The 19,470-nt window shown below is 40.5% G+C and overlaps 1 protein-coding gene across 1 annotated transcript in view; it reads right to left on the reverse strand.

Annotated features, from left to right (window-relative positions):
• Positions 1-256: 256 nt before the first annotated feature.
• tiam1.S (T cell lymphoma invasion and metastasis S homeolog) overlaps positions 257-19,470 on the reverse strand; it is a 31,618-nt gene continuing 12,404 nt past the window's right edge. Inside the window, 2 exon segments of the mRNA NM_001096632.1 lie at positions 257-1,545; positions 3,008-3,150. Of these exon segments, the coding sequence (NP_001090101.1) occupies positions 568-1,533 (966 nt within the window). The 5' untranslated portion in view covers positions 1,534-1,545; positions 3,008-3,150 and the 3' untranslated portion in view covers positions 257-567.

Consider the following 19,470-nt stretch of genomic DNA (forward strand, 5'->3'; position numbering starts at 1 on the left):
GGTGAGATGCAAAGAAAAGGAAGAATAGGCACGCAATTCTGCGACACACCAGGTTGGATACAATTTCAATCTATATTCCATAGGTTACAATCAAACCTATGGAATAAAGATTGAAATTTTATCCAACCTGATGTGTCGCAGGAGTGCATGCCTATTCTTCCTTTTCCTTATGGCCCAATATTGGAGAAACAATTCCTAGCAGAGATAAAACACTCGCCCTGGGTTTAGAATGGCAAAAAATCAATAGCACAACAAATTATTACCATACTTTATTGTATTATTGCCCTTACGAAGTTTAGCACCAATAGATAACACCATGTCGAGTACAGTTTGCCGTTCAGTATATTCCTCCAAACTCAAGATGTTGTCAAAGTACAACCCCAGAATGTTGCAGTGAGACTGAGCAACTCTGCTGGGACCTTTCTATGGATGAAATCCTACAAAGCTGGAGTGTTGAAAGAGTTCTTATGCTTGGATAATACCATTTACCATCTATACTGCAAACACAAACAAACTCAACCATTATGGTCAACAACGGCTAACTTAAAGAGTTTTGTTTGGAACAGTTCAGCTTACCTGAGTTGTCTTTGCTCTTCGGCCATGCATGCTGTTACTATGGCTGAGTTTTAGGTTTGCAACACCTTCAGAAAGGCAATGTGACTTCCGGCAAGGAAGTGTGTTATAATTGCTGTAAGGTTGAGTCTCTTCTGCGGAAGCGGGGTCCATTTTGTAATTTTCCGATTCTGGCGAGTGGGACACTAAATTCCGACAGTAGACCATAAATTTACTCCTAGGTGCACCATTAGCAGACGCATGTGGGTTCTTTTGTGGATACAAATCTGTTAAGGAATTGGCACGTTGACAGGAGTTCAGTGTGGAGTTATTACCTGCCTCGGCAATTATGGTCTCCTCACAGTCTTTCTCCTCAGTGGAGCATAAAATCTCCTCCGTGCTGGTTAAGTGTTCTTGGCTCAAATCAGAAAGGGAAAACTCCAGGCTGTCCTCTCTCCATATATCTGCTGATTTGGAACGCTTCTTTTTAAAACTTGCTGCATCCAAGAGGTTTGGCCCATTAGTGTTGTAGATCTGAGTTCTCCCATTTCCATCTGGAAAATAAGAGTGGTCTTCGCCATAAAGTCTACTTTCTTCACAGTCCTGCATGCTCTGCATGGAGGCTGTGGTAAGAACAGTGCTGCTGTTCAAACTCGGGGTGACTGAAGAATCTGTATGGTAAGAAACGGGTCTCAAACCCATATCTACCCAATCCCGGCTGTCAAAGTCGTCCAGGTTGGCATCTTGAGAGTATGGCTCCATACCATTTTCTGCTAAAGACTGGGGGATGCTGGGGGTACTGCTTGACCTGTTACTGACTTCGGAACTCCGATGCACTGGTTTCCCCGATGAAGCATGACGTGTCCTGCGAGAATTCTTATTGGAAATGCGGAGTGAGCGAGACGTGTGCTTCCGACCCAAACTGCCGTGCTCTTTCCCATACAAAGCTTGTTCTACATTTTGGCTTTCGGCGTTTCCCATGTTTTTGACCTTCTAGAAGACAAGAAAAGACTATAAGTAACAGTCAAATATTTTATTTTTCTAATAAGGCCCTTTGCACGGTTGTAAAGGTGAGTGTGATCTAACAACCATATAGACAATTATATTTCACACTGTAGAACTGCAGAATCAAAAATTATCAATGAATACGGTCCTAGAGTGCAGCTGTCCACACCATACTAAAACAGTGGTTTTTTTTAACCATTTTTCTTGTGGCCCAAATAAGGTCAATAAATCATCTGTGATCATCTATGTAAACTATCTATGTGTGATTAGAACCAGTTTAGAAACAGTCATGTACCTTCAGTTTATTTTACAGAGAAACTTCATATTATTAATAGGGACCCACACTAAACAGCACTGGGTACCTAATCCTTGGACTAGAAAATAACTTAAAGGACAAGGAAAGTCTAAAATAGAATAAGGCTAGAAATGCTGTATTTTGTATACTAAATATAAACATTACTGCACCACAAGCCTAATCAAACAAATGATTTATGCTTTCATAGTTGGATACAAGGGGTCACCATCTTGTAACTTTGTTAAACATCTTTGCAAGACTAAGACTGTGCACATGCTCAGTGTGGTCTGGGCTGCTTAGGGATCGTTATAAACAAAGCTGCTTGAATTCTGCATGGCTGGTAAGTAAGGCGGGGGGCTCCCCCTGCTGTTCATAAGTATGATTGTTTCCCTGCTCAGCAGTTAGGGACCATCTGACAATTCCTTTCCACAGCAGTAAATGAAGGGAGAATTTCACTGCATACAGTCAGGTTTCTTATAAAAACGGTATACATTTTTTTAATTGAAGTATATTGGAGAAAGGTTTATTTTTCATTAAAGAAAGTAAAAATGGGATTTTATTTTCTTGCCTTTACATGCCCTTTAAAGTGGAGCTATCCTTTTAAGAAAATATCTGCATCTTTGGGTTTCTTGAAATGACAATGAGCAAAGCAATGACATGCACAGGCTAAAAGTGGAATGCGCTGGGGAGGGAGCATATGGATCCACCTACAGGCAAAATATTGCTTTAACGATACTCCTAAACAAGAAGCAAATGAAAGAAAGTAGGTTTTTCCCTTGAAAAACTATGTTTGGCTTCAATAAAAGAATTCTTTCAATCAGAATGGCTGTTACTGTGGTTCTATCTTACACTAATTTAATTTGCCTTGGGGAGCATTTTAGCTATGACAGTGCCTTATGGAAATCGGTCCCTGACACAGATTCAGAACTGGCCGAGGGGAAGACAAGTGTACAATAACGCTGCACTTCTCCCTCGGTACCAATTTGCTGATGCCAAAGAATAGTCCAGATGGGAACAACCTCTGCACAGCAGCACTGTGATATAATATAGAAATAGTCATCTCTGCCTCGGAAACCCTCAATCACAAGCACAACTGACCCTTTTACAGAATGAATAAGACGGAATAAGAAACGAAAGGTTAATATTTACAATTACCCGTTACACTTTATGGACTAAAATCCCTCATTTTCTATGAATTTTCTCACCTGTAGCAAAATAAAAAGTTGACTAGCATCACTCAGCATAAGACTTGCACAGATCCGGATACTTCATTTCTTGTCTGGCTCGCAGGAAGGGTTCTGCAAAATGAAATGAACGGGATTTAGACAAGTAATACCTTTGCTGTATATTACATCACCGTATTCATTGAAACACATGTTTTTACTTAAACCTGGATAACTAGAATAGTGCATTACCAAAAAGGGCCTGCTTCCTCTATAGTTACACCCCTGTATATGTGCGTATACAATCAACATTTTCTAAATGATCCTGGACCCAAACAAGGTGGGTTTATTTAAAAAAGGGCAAGGTAAGAGTAAATTAGGCTGTGGCCTGAACCAATAAGGGGTGTGCCATAAATTCATATATTTTAAAGTTAAAGGGCTTGTCACCTTTAAACATTTCATAGAATTCCCTATTTTATATTGGTCTTCATTTTTTATATCTAATAGTGTATTATTTCCCTGATTCTTTCCCGATTGTAATTTACAGCATTACCTGTTTCGGGGGGTATCACTGATTTTGCTCTTTGAACCTACAATTTAATTGTGATGGTTACTTTTTATTATGCGTTTTGCTATTCAGGGCTTCTTAATTCAAACGCAAACCACTTTGAAATTTTCATATAAAAAAAATTCCAACCACTTTGTTGTTCAAACCACTGCCAGGGTGCAGGGGGACGGGGGCCATAAAAGTGCTGAAATTCCAAAATGGAGAGCAGCTTAACATAAAAATGCTAAATAAGTCTAAAAAAATATAAAGAGCAGAAAACTGCCAATCATCTTAGAATATCATTGTCTACATCATTGTGAAAGTTATTGTAAAAACCACAAAGGGGTGTCAATCTCCAGATGGTGATTTTAGGAAAGGTTTTTGTCCATGTCCCCAGAAAACGCCACCATGCCCCCAGCTCAGCTCCGGCAGATTATAAATAAACACACAAGGGGGCTCATTTATCAACACTGGGCAAATTTGCCCCATGGGCAGTTACCTATAGCAACCAATCAGTGATTTGCTTTATAAAGCCAGCTGCAAGTAGAACAATGCAGCAATCCGATTGGTCGCCATGGGTTACTGCCCATGGGCAAATTTGCCCAGTTTTGATAAATGACCCCCACGGTGTCTGAACAGATTAAAGCTGTAGGATCAGCCCCTTGGGGTATCTGTGTGTCTATTACTGCATTAAAGAAATACAAGTGTAATGTCATCTAGAGCACCCTACTCCTACCCCAGATTGTGCTCTTATTATCTTTCTTTTTCATTAAAGCTGGTCATAGACGCAAAGATTTCATCGTACGAATCTCCGTTTCGTACGATTTTCGGGCCATGTGTGGAGTGTCCGACATTTTTCGTGAGATGACGATCGGTCGTTCAGTTGATGAGACAGGTTCGAAGATTTCTGTCTGCTACCAAAAATATCTCTGCATGTATTGCCGATCTGACGATATCAGTGGATCACCAGCTTTTGTCAGATATAACTTTGTGCGATTGCTGGCAGGGGCAGAACATCGGGGGGAAATTTACAAATCTGCAAAAATTCACCAGCGATGGCTTCGCACCCATCGCTACACATTCGCTCAGACAACCCTAATTTATTAAAATGCGAAGTTGCGTCCAGGGCGCCGAACACTGGCGAATTTTCGGTAGCGTTACGTCGGCAAACAAAGCGAAGTTGCACTAGCGTTGGCTAGTTTGCATACGGCGGGAAGTGAAAGTTGAATGGACGTATATGTTGCTGCAAATACATTACATTACACAAGTCTATGGAAGCTTAATAAATAAAATAGAGTTGTTATAATGCCGTACACGTGAGCCCAGTGTATAGTTTATGTGCCATATGTGAGGAAATGTAGGGGGGAACCCGGGTACCCCAAAAAAAATTCACGGACTTTTGAAGCCTGAAAAAGTGAAAAGACGCCGGCGTTTTTTGAGACTTCAGACTATTGCACTTCGCCTGGTCTGAGCTGGCAAAGGCAAGTCTGGCGGAACAGCTAACATTCAGTAAAATTCGCATCTTAGTGAACTTGTGCAGTTAGGTCCATTCGCCAGAGCGAAAATTCGCCTGGTGTTAGAGTGTGAAGTTGCACTAGTATCCATCTCCTCCGCTAGCGAAGTTACGCCTGTGCCCGTTAGTATATCGGCAAAGTACCGAAATGACGTCACACTGGCGAATTTTCGCCAGTGTTAGTCACTTCGCCCTTTAGTAAATTTGCCCCATTGTCTGATCTGTTCTTTTACTACTTTATTTGGTCTGTGACTATGGTTAGTGGCAGGTCGGGAGATGGCACCAAACGATCGTGCGTCCGATGTGAAGGTAAATCTGCACATCTATGGCCAGCTTAAGCCCCATTGGAAATTGCCTTAAATTTACCAATAAGTAATACAAATATCGCAGCCAACCCAGGCCATAAAGTCATGCGTGACTATAGTGCAGGGGTATAAATAAAGCAAGAGTACAATGTTCTGAAGAGCAGATTGCTCAAGTAAAAATAGATAAGGGGTGGGAGGCAGTTCTGACAAGGCTTTATCTATATCCCTGCAAGCAGAGAGAAGTACCAGGGAAAAAACAGCTGCCAACATGAGCCCGGATCCTTATCTCAGAGCAGAGTTGTATATTGACTTTACAGCTGAGATTGGCCCCTGTGGGAGTAAGGCAAAATAACAGCATTAGGCAAAGGCTGTTTATATCACAGGGGATGGTGGCAACTTAGTAACAATGCCCCAATGTGTTCTACTGTGGCTGCAATCACATCTATTATTACTATACTGTAGAGCCAACATGTTTACACAACTCTGCACAGAGACCTGAAAACATGGCTACTTAAAGGAGAACTAAACCCTAAAAATTAATATGGTTAAAAATAACATATTTTTCATACTGAAGGGCTGTGGTGGCCTTGGGTTGGTACAGAAGCCCAAAACATAATGTACAGAATTTCTGCCTTCTACTTCTTTAGTTAGGCTTTAGTTCTCCTTTAAAGACACATGACCATGAGTAATTATGGGTTTTGATAATGTGTAATTCCATGTCAGAGGGCTGGTTGGGGACCAATAATAAAGTAAAGTTAGCCCTTACAAATATGCCTACTGTGTCCAGTAGATATTCCTGGAAGGCCAGTTTGAAGGCCAAGTAGAGTGACATTTTGGAGTGTGAGCTAATTTGCTGTCCTTGATATTCATGTCTATAACTTTCATATTAGCTAAGGTGGATCCAGAAAAGTCTAGGAACTACTGTTTTTTTAGCAACTGGAAAAACAAAATTGTAGGACAAGTCATGGAAGTGCATGGAAAAAGAGATATACATTTGTATTTTCTTGTTATGAAAGGGACAGTGCAGAATATGAAAATGAAGTGGGCTATGGGTAGAGATTGACCAATTCAGCTTCGCCATAAAATGTGGAAGATCTGGGTCTTATAATATAGGACAGTATCCCCTACTGTAAACTATAAGAATGTTAGAAGTCACAGAGGCTTTCTATGGCCATATAAGCCACAAGGCTGCAGCCCAAGTATTTTTATGCAAGTCATGGAACTTCTACTATCCTCATTTTTTAAAGTAGGAGATACATTATTTTATTGTTTCAGTGGATCTTGTGACATCACTGAGCACCATTTACAATGGATGACATCACTCAGCAAGGATATATATTATAGGATATCCACAGCCATTGTGTGTTACATGCTGATAAAGAATTGCCAAGACCGATATAATGGCAAATGGCACCATTGTGCACGGAATTAATGACTATGGGTTTACATAAACATTTAATTATGTTAAATGGTTGCAAGGAATGAGTAAAAATTCTGATCTGGCGAAGTGATGGAACAGATTTAAACCTTATAATAAATGTTAAGAATTGCGCTGTACCGCTAGCTATTGCCTCCCTTGTGTGAGACAAAGCACATTACATGGAGCAGCTGTTTAAAATCAGCTCCACTGTCTAAGAAAGCAGAGCTATGTGGGATCTGTTCCAAGAGGCCGACGGGCTCCTATACAGCAAGAAGAGGTTCTAGGCTAAATTAGAAATGAAAGACATTACTTAATAACACTCACTTCCCCAAGCTGCCTGATATTCCTTAGAAACTACATCCCTATGGGTGGGGAACTGCACTGTCTGCCCCCTCCCAAATAAAGGGAGGGAGGATTTTGTGGCCAATAATTCATTTTTACATTTTAGGTGACAGCGATAATTTTCTGTTATTGCTATGGGGAAAAAAAAAACCTGATGGGGTGTAACATGAAATTAAACCTAAGCTATTTTATCCTAAAAAAAAGATGCAGATGAAGATAAACAGCAGGTTCCAGTCTTATCCAAAATGTCAGGATAAAGTGAAAAGGGATTTGAGGGTATTTAGGGGTATAGAACCAGCTGTAATTCTTATTGCCTGCACTGAGGGTTCAGACTCGCAAGGCTGTTGTCATCAGCATAAATCCCTCTGTAAACACACAGATATAAAAGCAGCAGAACCATCGCTCAATATCAAGGCAATAAATATACTACGAGACTAAATTTATCCACCCAACATTAACCAAACAAATAGACAGAAGTGGTTTCATCGGGTTAAGAAACATTCTTAAGCAGGGGTCCCAGATTAAACTTTGGAACCAGCTTCAGGACCAAGAAGTGGGTTTACATTTATTACGCACATCATTACAATGACTATTTCCTACAGTACAAAGCAGTTTTCTCAGCAGGATTCGGATTCGGTCGAATCCTTCTGCCATGCTGAACCAAATCCGAATTTGCATATGCAAATTAGGGGTGGGGATGGAAATCTCATGACTTTTTGTTACAAAGCAAATTAGGATTCGGTTCAGTATTTGGCCGAATCTTTTGCGAAGGATTCGGGGATTCGGCCGAATCCAAAATAGTGGATTCAGTGCATTCCTAATTCTAAGCAACTTTTGAACTGGTCTTCTTTTTTTTGTATAGTTTTTGAATTGTTTGCCTTCTTCTTCTGACTCTTTCCAGCTTTCAAAAGGGGGTCACTGACCCCATCTAAAAAACAATGTTATTGCCATTTTTATTACTCATCTTTCTATTTAAGCCCTCTCATATTCATATTCTAAACTCGTTTTCAAATCTATGCATGGCTGTTGCTAGGGTAATTTGCACCCTAGCAACCAGGTAGCTGAAAATGCAAACCAGAGAGCTGCTAAATAAAAAGCTAAATAAGTAAAAAAAAACACAAATACTAAAAAAAAAATCAAAACCAACTTCAAATTGTCTAAGAATATCACTCTCTACATCATACTAAAAGTTAACTCAAAGGGAAATGACCCCTTTAAGAAACATTCTTCACCAGGGGATCCATCTTGAACCTGGGAATCAGTTTCTGGACCAGGAAGTAGGTTTATATTTTGCAATTAATTTTAGTGATTATATCCTACAGTACGAAGCAGTTTTATTCCACTAACAGGAAATGTTTGAGACTGACTACACAGCATAGGGACCTGACAATAATTTAAAGGGATAGACTAGATAGGACAGGGTTATGTAATAAAAGGCACTAAGTTTGCCCAGGAGCAGTAACCAATAACAACCAATCAGCAGGGAGCATTTACTGGTTACCTTTTTGGTTGCTATGGGTTACTGCTCCTGGGCTATCATTGGGCATTTTATTACATATGGGGGATTGAATTTACTCTTTAGTATTTACTCTCTGGACTCTCTTTACTCTAATTGCTGGAAGAGAGAACATAGTTGAACCAATTTCTCTTGGTTTCACCATCCAAATAAGGTCCCCTCCATATTATTAGAACTTAAAGGACAACACAATGGCTCTTGCAACAGCAATCAGGTCAGACACCCAACTTACAATACTTCATATTTAGATAAACAGGTAACACCATGGGCCAAAACCCTTCTCAAGCCAGTACAGGTATGGAACCTTTTAATCCAGAATGCTCGGGACCTTGGGGTTTTCCGAATAACGGATCTTTATGTAATTTGGATGCCCATACCTTACGTCTACTAGAAAATTTAAAATAAACCCAATAGGCTGGTTTTGCTTAATTAATTTGGATTAATTATATCTTAGTTGGGATCAAGTACAAGCTACTGTTTTATAATTACATTATTATTTAATTATAATGGAGTCTATGGGAGACGGCCTTTTCCGGAATCCCGAGCTTTCTGGATAATGGGTTTCCGGATAACGGATCCCATACATGTATTGCGTGTTTTAGGTTCACTCCTTCTGTAAAATTGTTATTCTGCCACCATGTTCTTATGAATAACTTACATTTATATTACAGTGCAGATGTCCTTTCCCTAAAATATGATTCAATAGAGCCGAGAGCCAAAAAAACAACCCAGGTCTGCATAGATACATGATTCGTATTCCCGATAGTTGTGTGTCAACAGCTTCTTTGAAACAATGGGACAAGATCCAAGAAATCTCTGGACACCCGCATAAAAGACTGCGTGGGAAAAATCGTGAGAAAAACGGAAAGAGTATCTATCAGATTCCAGTGCACAAATGTCTCTATGAAAGCCGAGCCCACCATATGAGAGTTACAGTGTTGGAACTTATTAAGAGGTTGTGTATCCCACCGGCAGCAACAGAGATGTTGGCAGTGATTACACAGAGTCTGTACAGAGCACAGTCCAAGGTTGGAGTGAATAAAAGCAGATGATTAGTCTGAGAGGCCAATTTACCAACATTCTCTTTTTAGTGGTTTCAGAGGTTTTTGAAACCTCGAATAAACTCATTTTCTCTAAAACCACAAACGCCATGTAATCTATTACAAGATCTGAATATAAAAACAGCCTCTAAAAATCCAAGTTGATTAAAAATTAATGATGCACCGAATCCAGGATTCGGTTCGGGATTCAGCCAGGATTCAGCCTTTTTCAGCAGGATTCAGATTCGGCCGAATCCTTCTGCCCGGCCAAACCTAATCCGAATTTACATATGTAAATTAGGGGCAGGGAGGGAAATTGCATGACTTTTTGTCACAAAACAAGGAAGTAAAATTGTTTTCCCTTTCCCATCCCTAATTTGCATATGCAAATCTTTCACAAAAGAATTCGGGGGTTCAGCTGAATCCAAAACAGTGGATTCGGTGCATTCCTATTAAAAATTGACAAATAGTAGAAGTACAGCTCCCCTTGACAGGATCTCAATAGCTTTTACAGGGTTTTTTTGTTTGTTTTCTCTAAAACTACGAATGTCAAGTACAGTATTAAAAGATCCGAATACAGGGATGTTTTCCAGAATGCTCGGGACCTGGGGGTTTCCGGATAACAGATCTTTCCGTAATTTGGGTCTTCATACCTTAACTCTACTAGAAAATCATATAAACATTAAATAATCCCAATAGGCTGGTTTTGCTTCCAATAAGGATTAATTATAACTTAGTTGGGATCAAGTACAAGCTACTGTTTTATTATTACAGAGAAAAAGGAAATCACTTTAACAAAATTTGGATCATAACGTTTAAGGGAGATGGCCTTTCCGTAATTCAGAGCTTTCTGGATAGCGGGTTTACGGATAATGGATCCCACATATTAAAAGCATGAAAAAAGCTGATCAGAAAAAAATCCGAAAGCCTCTAAAAACTTCTGTTTTTTCTGCTAATTTTAAGTGGAAATAGAAATCCTAAAACATCTAAATCGCTCCAATGATCTGTCTGAAATGTACTATGAGATACAAAAAAAGTGGGGGGGGGAGGTATCTGCGGCGAAGGAGTTAAAATGCCAGTCCGGTGCTGGAATACTGTAATTGGTTGAGAAATGAAATAACAAGAAGTTAGCTGTTGATTCCAGGTCGACAGGGGGTTCATTCGGCTGCAAATACTTTCATCCTACAAAGGTTCCCATATTGGCAGGATCAGACAATTAGATACAGTTCTTGCTCAGTTAAGACGGTTATAAAGGAATTAAACCTCTCGAGTGGAGTTCAAAAGACTCGCTGGTGGCGGCCATGAAAGCACACGTGGCCGACACTTGTGCAAAGAATAACAAGTTTGTTTGGTGGTTGGGGAGGGTCACATTCAGAAAAATGAAAAAATGTGCATTGTCAATTCATTTCCACTTGAACAGAGCCCCCCTTCCCTGTATTTATATCTATGAGTGCTGCCATACTACTTATCTAATTGGCACCATCTAGGATAAAGATACGCTGAATGGCAATCCCCCCTGATCTTGATAAAAGAAAAGGAAGGATGAATGCCGACAGTTGATATTCTGGCAGTTTACTTAGGGAAAATAATGTCGCCTAGGGACACAATTGTCATTTACAATTTTACATTTTTATTATACAAACAGGATGCAAATTCCTCTGCTGACACTGGTTCCTAATCTTCTCCCAGAGATCTCAGATGTTGGTTAGGATAATCAAATTATTCAGGAACTTTTCCTGTACCTCTAAGGGTCAGGCCACACAGGGCGTTTTGGGGAGATTTGGTCGCCGGGCGACTAATTGCCTTGTTTTTTCGGCGACCAATCTCCCCAAACACCTTCCCTGACTCTGTGCCGGCTAAAATGGAAAAACGCTGGCGCTAATCAAACGTGGCGATTCGTTTCCTGGGCGACTTCAGGAAAACGAACCACCGGGTGTGATTAGCACCAGCGTTTTTTTTTTTTCATTTTAGCCGACGCATGGTCAGGGAAGGCGCTTGGGGAGATTGGTCGCCGCAAAAACGAGGCAATTAGTCGCCAGGAGACCAAATCTTCCCAAAATGCCCTGTGTGGTCTGACCCTAACTGCCTCAATGCCCAAAAACCAAAGATGCTAATCTTACATCACTCACTCATGAATACGACTCCCTGCACCATAGTAAAGACACTTTCCACAATCTACAATCTTTCCACTTTGATTGGGCCAAACCCCCGAATCCTTCGCGAAAGATTTGGCCGAATACCGAACCGAATCCTAATTTGCATATGCAAATTAGAGGTGGGAAGGGGAAAACATTTTTTACTTCCTTATTTTGCGACAAAAAGTCATGAGATTTCCCTCCCCACCCATAATTTGCATATGCAAATTAGGATTTGGAATGGTTTGGCCAGACAGAAGGATTCGGCCAAATCCGAATCCTGCTGAAAAAGGACGAATCCTGGCCGAATCTTGAACCGAATCCTAGATTCGGTGCATCCCTAGTATTTATATTTATTTATTGTATTTAATATAACACTTGCCCTCCCTGTGTGTTTTTTTTGTATATTGTAAGGTTGTAGCTCTTTATAATTAAAGTTATACATGCATACATACAGAAGCTTAGAATGTCCCATCTACATTATTCATCCATTGCTCTCATTCTTTATCATTACGCCCCCTTCAAAAATAACAATGCATCGAGTCACACCCAACCATATTCCATAAGCATTAGATGGTCCACCAGGAAAAAGTCCATGCCCAGCTCATAAACAATGGAAGTTTAGGCAAAGCTGAAACTGAGGGGGGAAAAAGCAAAGGAGCCAAATAATTACTTTTCCATATTTCTGAAAATGAAGCAAAAACAAAGAGGCAAAACATAACTTACACTGAATTTTAAGGGGTCTGACCAAGTCCTAATCTCAAAATAGTTCCAATCATTACCAGAGGGGAATGGGTTAATGCCAGTCATTAAGAAGACTGTGTCATAAAAAAACAGGGGGGGAATCCCAGCTAACCAGCGAGCATTAAGCTCTACTAAAAGCCATGTTAAACACTATCATTTATCATAATTACTTATGTTAATGAGACAAGGGAATAGAATAAAGCACCTGCTGTTTATCCTGTTATAAAGTTCAGCGCCTCCTTCCCCTGTCCAGTAGGCTGGGGATATCTAATTTTTCTGTCAAGCGTCCGGATAATGAATATTTGTTCCAGGGCAGGGTTGGCGAGTCCCTAGAGGATACAGCTGGGGCCTGACAGCGAGTGGGTTGCAGGAAGATCACCAGGCTGCAGTTCCATGCGTGAGACAGGTGTGAGTGTGTGAGTGCGGGTGACAGAAAGATCCCATCATACCCTCAGGGGTCCAGATAAATGTAATCAGAAGATGTTTATAGCCTGCGCTAATTATACCTGGAACCTCATCTTCACTGAAATAACTGAGAAAATAGCTATATTTACTGTAAAGCTCCTTGCCCACATGCACAAAGGATAGATAGATAGATAGATGGATGGATGGATGGATGGATGGATGGATAGATGATAGATAGATAGATAGATAGATAGATAGATAGATAGATAGATAGAAGATTGGTTGAGTGATAGATAGGCAAGACAGAAATATGATACCTGTTTGTTTATATGATTTTCTAGTTGACTTAAGATATGAAGAACCAAATTACGGAAAGATCCATTATCCAAAAAGTCTCAGGTCCCGAGCATTCAGGATAACAGGTCAAATACCTGTAACTCGGGTTAGCAGTGAAAAAAGCTGGTACCCTGCGGGATGAGGATTTTCGGGTGAAAATATAGATGTGGGTTGCGGGTCTCATCTATACTTCTTATCTTATGCTATATTGTCTATATTTTACTCCTTTTAACATTTTACAACAGCACTTCCTGTTTAATGGCAGGTTGTGGATCGGGTTGTGGATCGGGTTGCAGATAAAGCAGTTGCAGGCAGGGTAGCAGATCCAAGTGGGTAAATATGCGGATTGCGGTTTGGGTCGTGAGCTGCAGGTCCGGTCCAGTGCAGGACTCTACACCGGACCTGAATAGAGCACTACACACAAGTGCACAGAAACTCAAGTGCGTCCAATCAGTTGTTTGCTTTCATTCTCCAACTTGCTGTAGACTATTGAAAACCAAACGCTGATTGGCTGCTACTGGCAACTGCGCTTGTGCAATTTAGCTTCTATATTTGTAAATGGAGTTTCAAGGCTTATAACATTCACCCTATGCTGAATTTGTATCTGACTAGTTGTAAACAGGGGCCTGGAAGTTTTTCTGGGTTCTCTTTATACTATATCACGTATATATATATATTCAAATCACAGAAAAGAAGAAGCTCATGCATTTGCCCCATTCTGATGATCACTACTGATCTGAAATTTCACAGGGACACCCATCCAAATGAAAATATTTGTACAAAACTATTCATTCGATCACAATTGGTCTCTATCAACATGAGAGTTAATTAATGGTTTAAAGGAATCTGTGACATTTGCTTTGTGGTATCCGGAAAAATTTGCCGTACTCTTATATCCACGCACAAACCACATTTATACATTTATTGAGCCGATGGTTGACAGGCATTTAGACATAATTAATGTCTAGCTCATAGGCACTTATGAGATTAATGTGGGTGACGCTGTTGTGTACAAAACAACAACATATTATTTGGAGACATGGGGAAAGGGGAGGAGCTGAAAGGATGTGGGCGTGGCTAATCTTGGAAATATGGAGCAGCGTGCATTACCGGTACTCATTAACTTTATGGGGAATCCGAGATATGTTTTCATATAAAACACAGAGAGGTTCCACCTACACATGACTTTCAAAGAAGCTAAGGATTTTTAATGATATTAAAAGTCCTAAAGCATGCACCAAGCCTTGGCACCAAATAAGCCCCATGTTTCTTTTCAATATCTGTTGGAGTATATAGGATGAGTAGAGTAAGCAGACAACATGACTGCTGGGGGAGGACAGGAGCTTTATTGTGCCCATGTCTCATTGCCAAAGTTTGGGGCATCTAGAATTTTGCATGGGGTGCACTGTAAATGTAAAGACGTATCTATATATATATATATATATATATATATATATATATATATATATATATATATATATATATATATATATATATATATATATATATATACACACACGTATATAGGTTATGCTAGATCAGTGATTCAGTTTAAAACAGGGAACTAAGATTATAAATATCAACTGAACTGAACAAGAAACAAGAACTATCAGTGAATCATACACATGATAAATCCTTTGTCATTAGGCTTAAAGGGAACCCGTCACCCAAAAAAATCATTCCAAATCCTATTTTACCATGCTAGTCAAGCAAAATGAACTTTAATTACACTGTATAAAGTATTTGAATGTTGTTTCCTTCAGTCTGGGAATTTATAATTATAGCAAGCAGGCAGGAGCCATTTTGTGGACACTGTTATTAAGACAAGCTTTGCATCATCTCAGAATCTTGTTTGTGCACCAGAATTGGGGACGTGATGTCCATCCTCATGCCCTGACTACACAATTAAATGGTTAAGAGAACTGGGGGAATGTGGGGAGAGCAGTGACATCTAGGAAGTTTGGAAAGTGAAAGTAAGGCATAGAGGAGGGGCAGGAAATATTTGATTGACAGCTGAGATTTTTAAATGAGTTTACAACAGCTATGAATGCTTTAATAAAAAAAAAGAATTTGGATTTCATGTTTAATTTGAAAAGGGCTTTTAGTATACAGCTTTTTATATCTGGGTGACAGGTCCACTTTAAGGAACCTAAAGAGCTGAATTATGCCGGTTTTTCAGGGGTCCACTAAGGAGTCATCGTAGGATGGATTTCCATAAATAGTAAGCAATATGGAATATTAAAAACATGCAAATATAAGCGACTGACCCCTCTGTTCTGGGGGGTAACACTAAGCCAAAATAGGAGAAAGCATGGAAGCAACTCCCAGGACCCCTCAGTGTTAGTATAATTATATCGGCACTGGATGCACCATAAAAGGGTCAGACAAGTCTGCTGTATGTGGGTCAGGGTTGATTCTTTATGTTCATCACAGGAGTGGGAAGCATGTTAATACACGTCCCTAAAACAATGTGCACTGATTTAATAAATGGGGCATCTGCCCTTGGCCTGAAGCCATAGTGTTACAATACCTTCTAAATTACCATGAGTTATTCATTTGTCATTGCACTGGGCCGCATTAAAAGACAGAATTAAAATAGAAAAAACAATTGACATGATACACTAAGGTACGTCGGTTATTTGTCAGGCAAATGTGTCAGGGATAATAAAATAGGGGGGTTTTGCTAACCCTTGAAGAGCATTTAGGGTGAGATTTGGGGAGAACATTTCATTTGTGTCATACGTATAGTCAGAACTTTATCATCAACCCAGGATTTGTGGAAAGGCCACAGAATTTTAGGGGGACGGCATGCCACCCAACTACACCTGCACTGGTTCGGAAGCACTGGGAATTTCCTGTGCACCAATCTCTAGTACTCTGAACCCGATGCTGAAAATGTGTGCATGTGCAAAGGTAAAAAGGCCTCAACCAACATGATGGACTGCCAAAATTGGGGTTTAACTGTGGAATTCAGAAAACCAACTCTTTAAGTCTAATAGAAGTAGCATGAAGAGCATGGAGTGCCCATACTTTACTAATGCTTTACTTTTAGTGATTTTGTCCCATTATGATTTACATCTATAAAAGCATTGTTAGCATTCTGTTCCATGGAAACTATTACTTAAATAATGAGAAAATTGATATTGCTGTATTTAACAAACAACTATTTCTTATGTGACCTTAACATAATAATCTGAATATAAACCATGAAACAGGAGGGTGATTTAAGCTGGCCATAGATGCAAAGATCTGGACTTCGGACTTCCCCATCTCCTGACCTGCCACTAACCATTCAGATCAAAGTCTTACCAATCAGATCAAATAAAGTAGTTAAAGAATCAGCCAATGTTCTGCCCCTGACAGCAATCGTACGATATCTATGTCCAACAAAGCTAGTGACAGTCTCCCACTAAAAATCTTACGATCGGCAATACACGCAGAGATATTATCGGCAGCCGATATATATAACCTGTCCGATCGACCAAACGACCGATCTCCGCCGGACGTAAAATGTCGGGACTCTACACACACGGCCCGAAAATCATACGAATCCTCGATTCGTACAATCGGATCTTTGCGTCTATGGCCAGCTTTAAGGTGGCCATAGACTCAAAGATCCGCTCGTTTGGCGACATCGGCAAACAAGCGGATCTTTCCCCGATATGCCACTAACGGCATGGCTATATCGGGGGTAATTCGAACGTTTGGCCGTATGGCCGAACGATCGAATTACGATGCGCCAAGGGGCTCCGACGGGTCGGTTGGGTAAAAATCAAACCTTCCCGCTCGATATAGTGGCCAGATATCGATCGGGAAGACCCGTCGGAAGCCCCCATACACGGGCAGATAAGCTGTCAAATTGCTCCAAACAACCGATATCGGCAGCTTTATCTGCCCGTGTATGGCCACCTTAAAGGAGAAGGAAAGCTACGGAGGCATTTTATTGCCAATAGATTAGCCACAATAGTGCAAGCTAGAATGCTATATTTATTCTGTAGAATGCTTTACCATATCTGAGTAAAAAGCTCTAGAAACTCTCTGTTTGTTTAGAATAGGAGCTGCAGCATTAATGTGGTGTGACATCACTAGGGGGGGGGAAGAGGAGCAAACTGAGCATGCTCTTGCCCAGGGCAATGAGGTTTAAGATGAAAACAGGAAGTCTGATACAGAAGCCCATGAGTACACAATAGAAGGAAGAAATGTGGTGTTTCTTTTGACAGGGGACTCGGAGCAGCATTACTTTGAGGGTTTACTGGTATATTTAGGTGGACCTTTCTGATAAGGCTTACTTAGTTTTAACCTTTCCTTCTCCTTTAAGACAAGCTGCTTGTTGACAGTGTCTTAAGATCTACTGATCACCAGATATAGGTACTATTGGTATATTTTAAAATTTGGACTATTTGGATAAAATGGAGTCTATGGCTGACAGACATTCCATAAATCTTAGCTTTCTGGATAAGGGGTTTCCGGATAACGGATCCCATACCTGTACAATGATACAGGAAAGAGCTCTCCAAAATTGACTTTTGGTTATTCTAACCCTCCAATGGATAGCATTGCTTGCAATGTAAAGCTAGGCATAAAACATTACAGCTATATATTATATATATACTGTACAAAGGTAGTAACAAGAGCGCCAATATAAATAAAAAAGACCCACTTACAATGTGCAACGTGAATAGTCAGCAGAGTGGCACCTTCAGGAGTCCCATGCCAGCTCCAGCTCCCATTCTACTATGTGACATTGTGCTGTTGTTCTCCGTTCCATTGGTATGAAACTCTATTGTGCCTTTTTGTTTACAGATTATGTGCTGCCACAAGCAAATAAAAGGAATCTGATGCCCACATTGCTATCCACCCATGGCCAAGCGTGTAGTGACAAGAATCCACTAACCTGTTCCGCCAGTCTGATCTCTTAAGAAATACAAAAGTTTTTAGTAACCAAGGAACCAATTCAGTAATGAGCTGTGATCTCCTTTATTAACCCCCAGGCTGCACTGAACAGGGCCACACGGAGCAGGGAATTGGAAGAGATTTCTCTGCACAGCACACAGCTTTATGTTTCAAACCCAACAGTGCCTTTGCCTTCCTATCTCCCTTCTATCCACCCTCCTAGACCAGGGATCCCCAATCTTTTATACCCATGAGCAACATTCAAATATTAATAGATTTGAGGAGCAACACAAGCATGAAAAAGTCCCTGGAGGGGCCAAATAAGGGCTGTGATTGGTTATTTGGTAGCCCCTATGTGGCCTGTCAACCTACATGAGGCAGTACACCTGGTTTTTATGCAACCACCTTGACTCCAAGTCAGGATCAAAAATAAGCATCTGCTTTGAAGCCACTGGGAGCAACATTCAAGGGGTTGGTAAGTAACATGTTGCTCCTGAGCCACTTGTTGGGGATCACTCCTCCTATACAATACCAAGTACAAAACTAGAGAGACACAAAGAATTCATATTTTTAAACACATGCACAAATAAAAATGTAAAAAGTAAAGACCAACTGCATGATGATCATTGTGCTTCTGATATAGACCGCATAGTAGGAGGAGCGGAGCTATTTTTGCACCAGGGCAAGCAGATTGCCCAGAATGTTGCAATTAGCTCTATCACATCATACAACATATGCAGGGCTGCTCGTGGAATGCCAGATTCTGAGGGTGTAGTTCCACCGCAAAAAAAACCAGAAATCAGCATGAATGGCAGTGATTATGTAACAATACACAGAGTTGTGTTGAAGACATATGGCGGATGCCACTCAGGTGTGCCCCATTCATCTTTCACAACTGTGTCCCTGGCAGGGTTCCACCTTACTGGGAAATTTGGGAAGTGCCAATACAATATGAGCCTGTTCTGAACGCCCTAGTGTGACCATTTGTCAGTGCTTGGGCAGTGGGGGGCCCTATTTAACACCAGTACCTTTACAAAGGTGTTTAATATGAGCCCAGGCACAATTATCCGCTAGGGAGCCTGCTAGTTGAATCAGTTGACAGTCATCAAAGATTGGACTATGCAACGAGCTTTATCTGGCTTGTCATCTGCTGAACAGGCAATAGGAATGCTCAAATGCCTCCCAAGCAACATCCACACACACTTAAAATTTACCCCTGTAGCAATGAAACCTGTCAGCTCAGCCGAAAACGAAAAGCC

The sequence above is a fragment of the Xenopus laevis genome, chromosome 2S (genome assembly GCF_017654675.1).
Source record: "Xenopus laevis strain J_2021 chromosome 2S, Xenopus_laevis_v10.1, whole genome shotgun sequence".
Lineage (NCBI taxonomy): Eukaryota > Metazoa > Chordata > Amphibia > Anura > Pipidae > Xenopus > Xenopus laevis.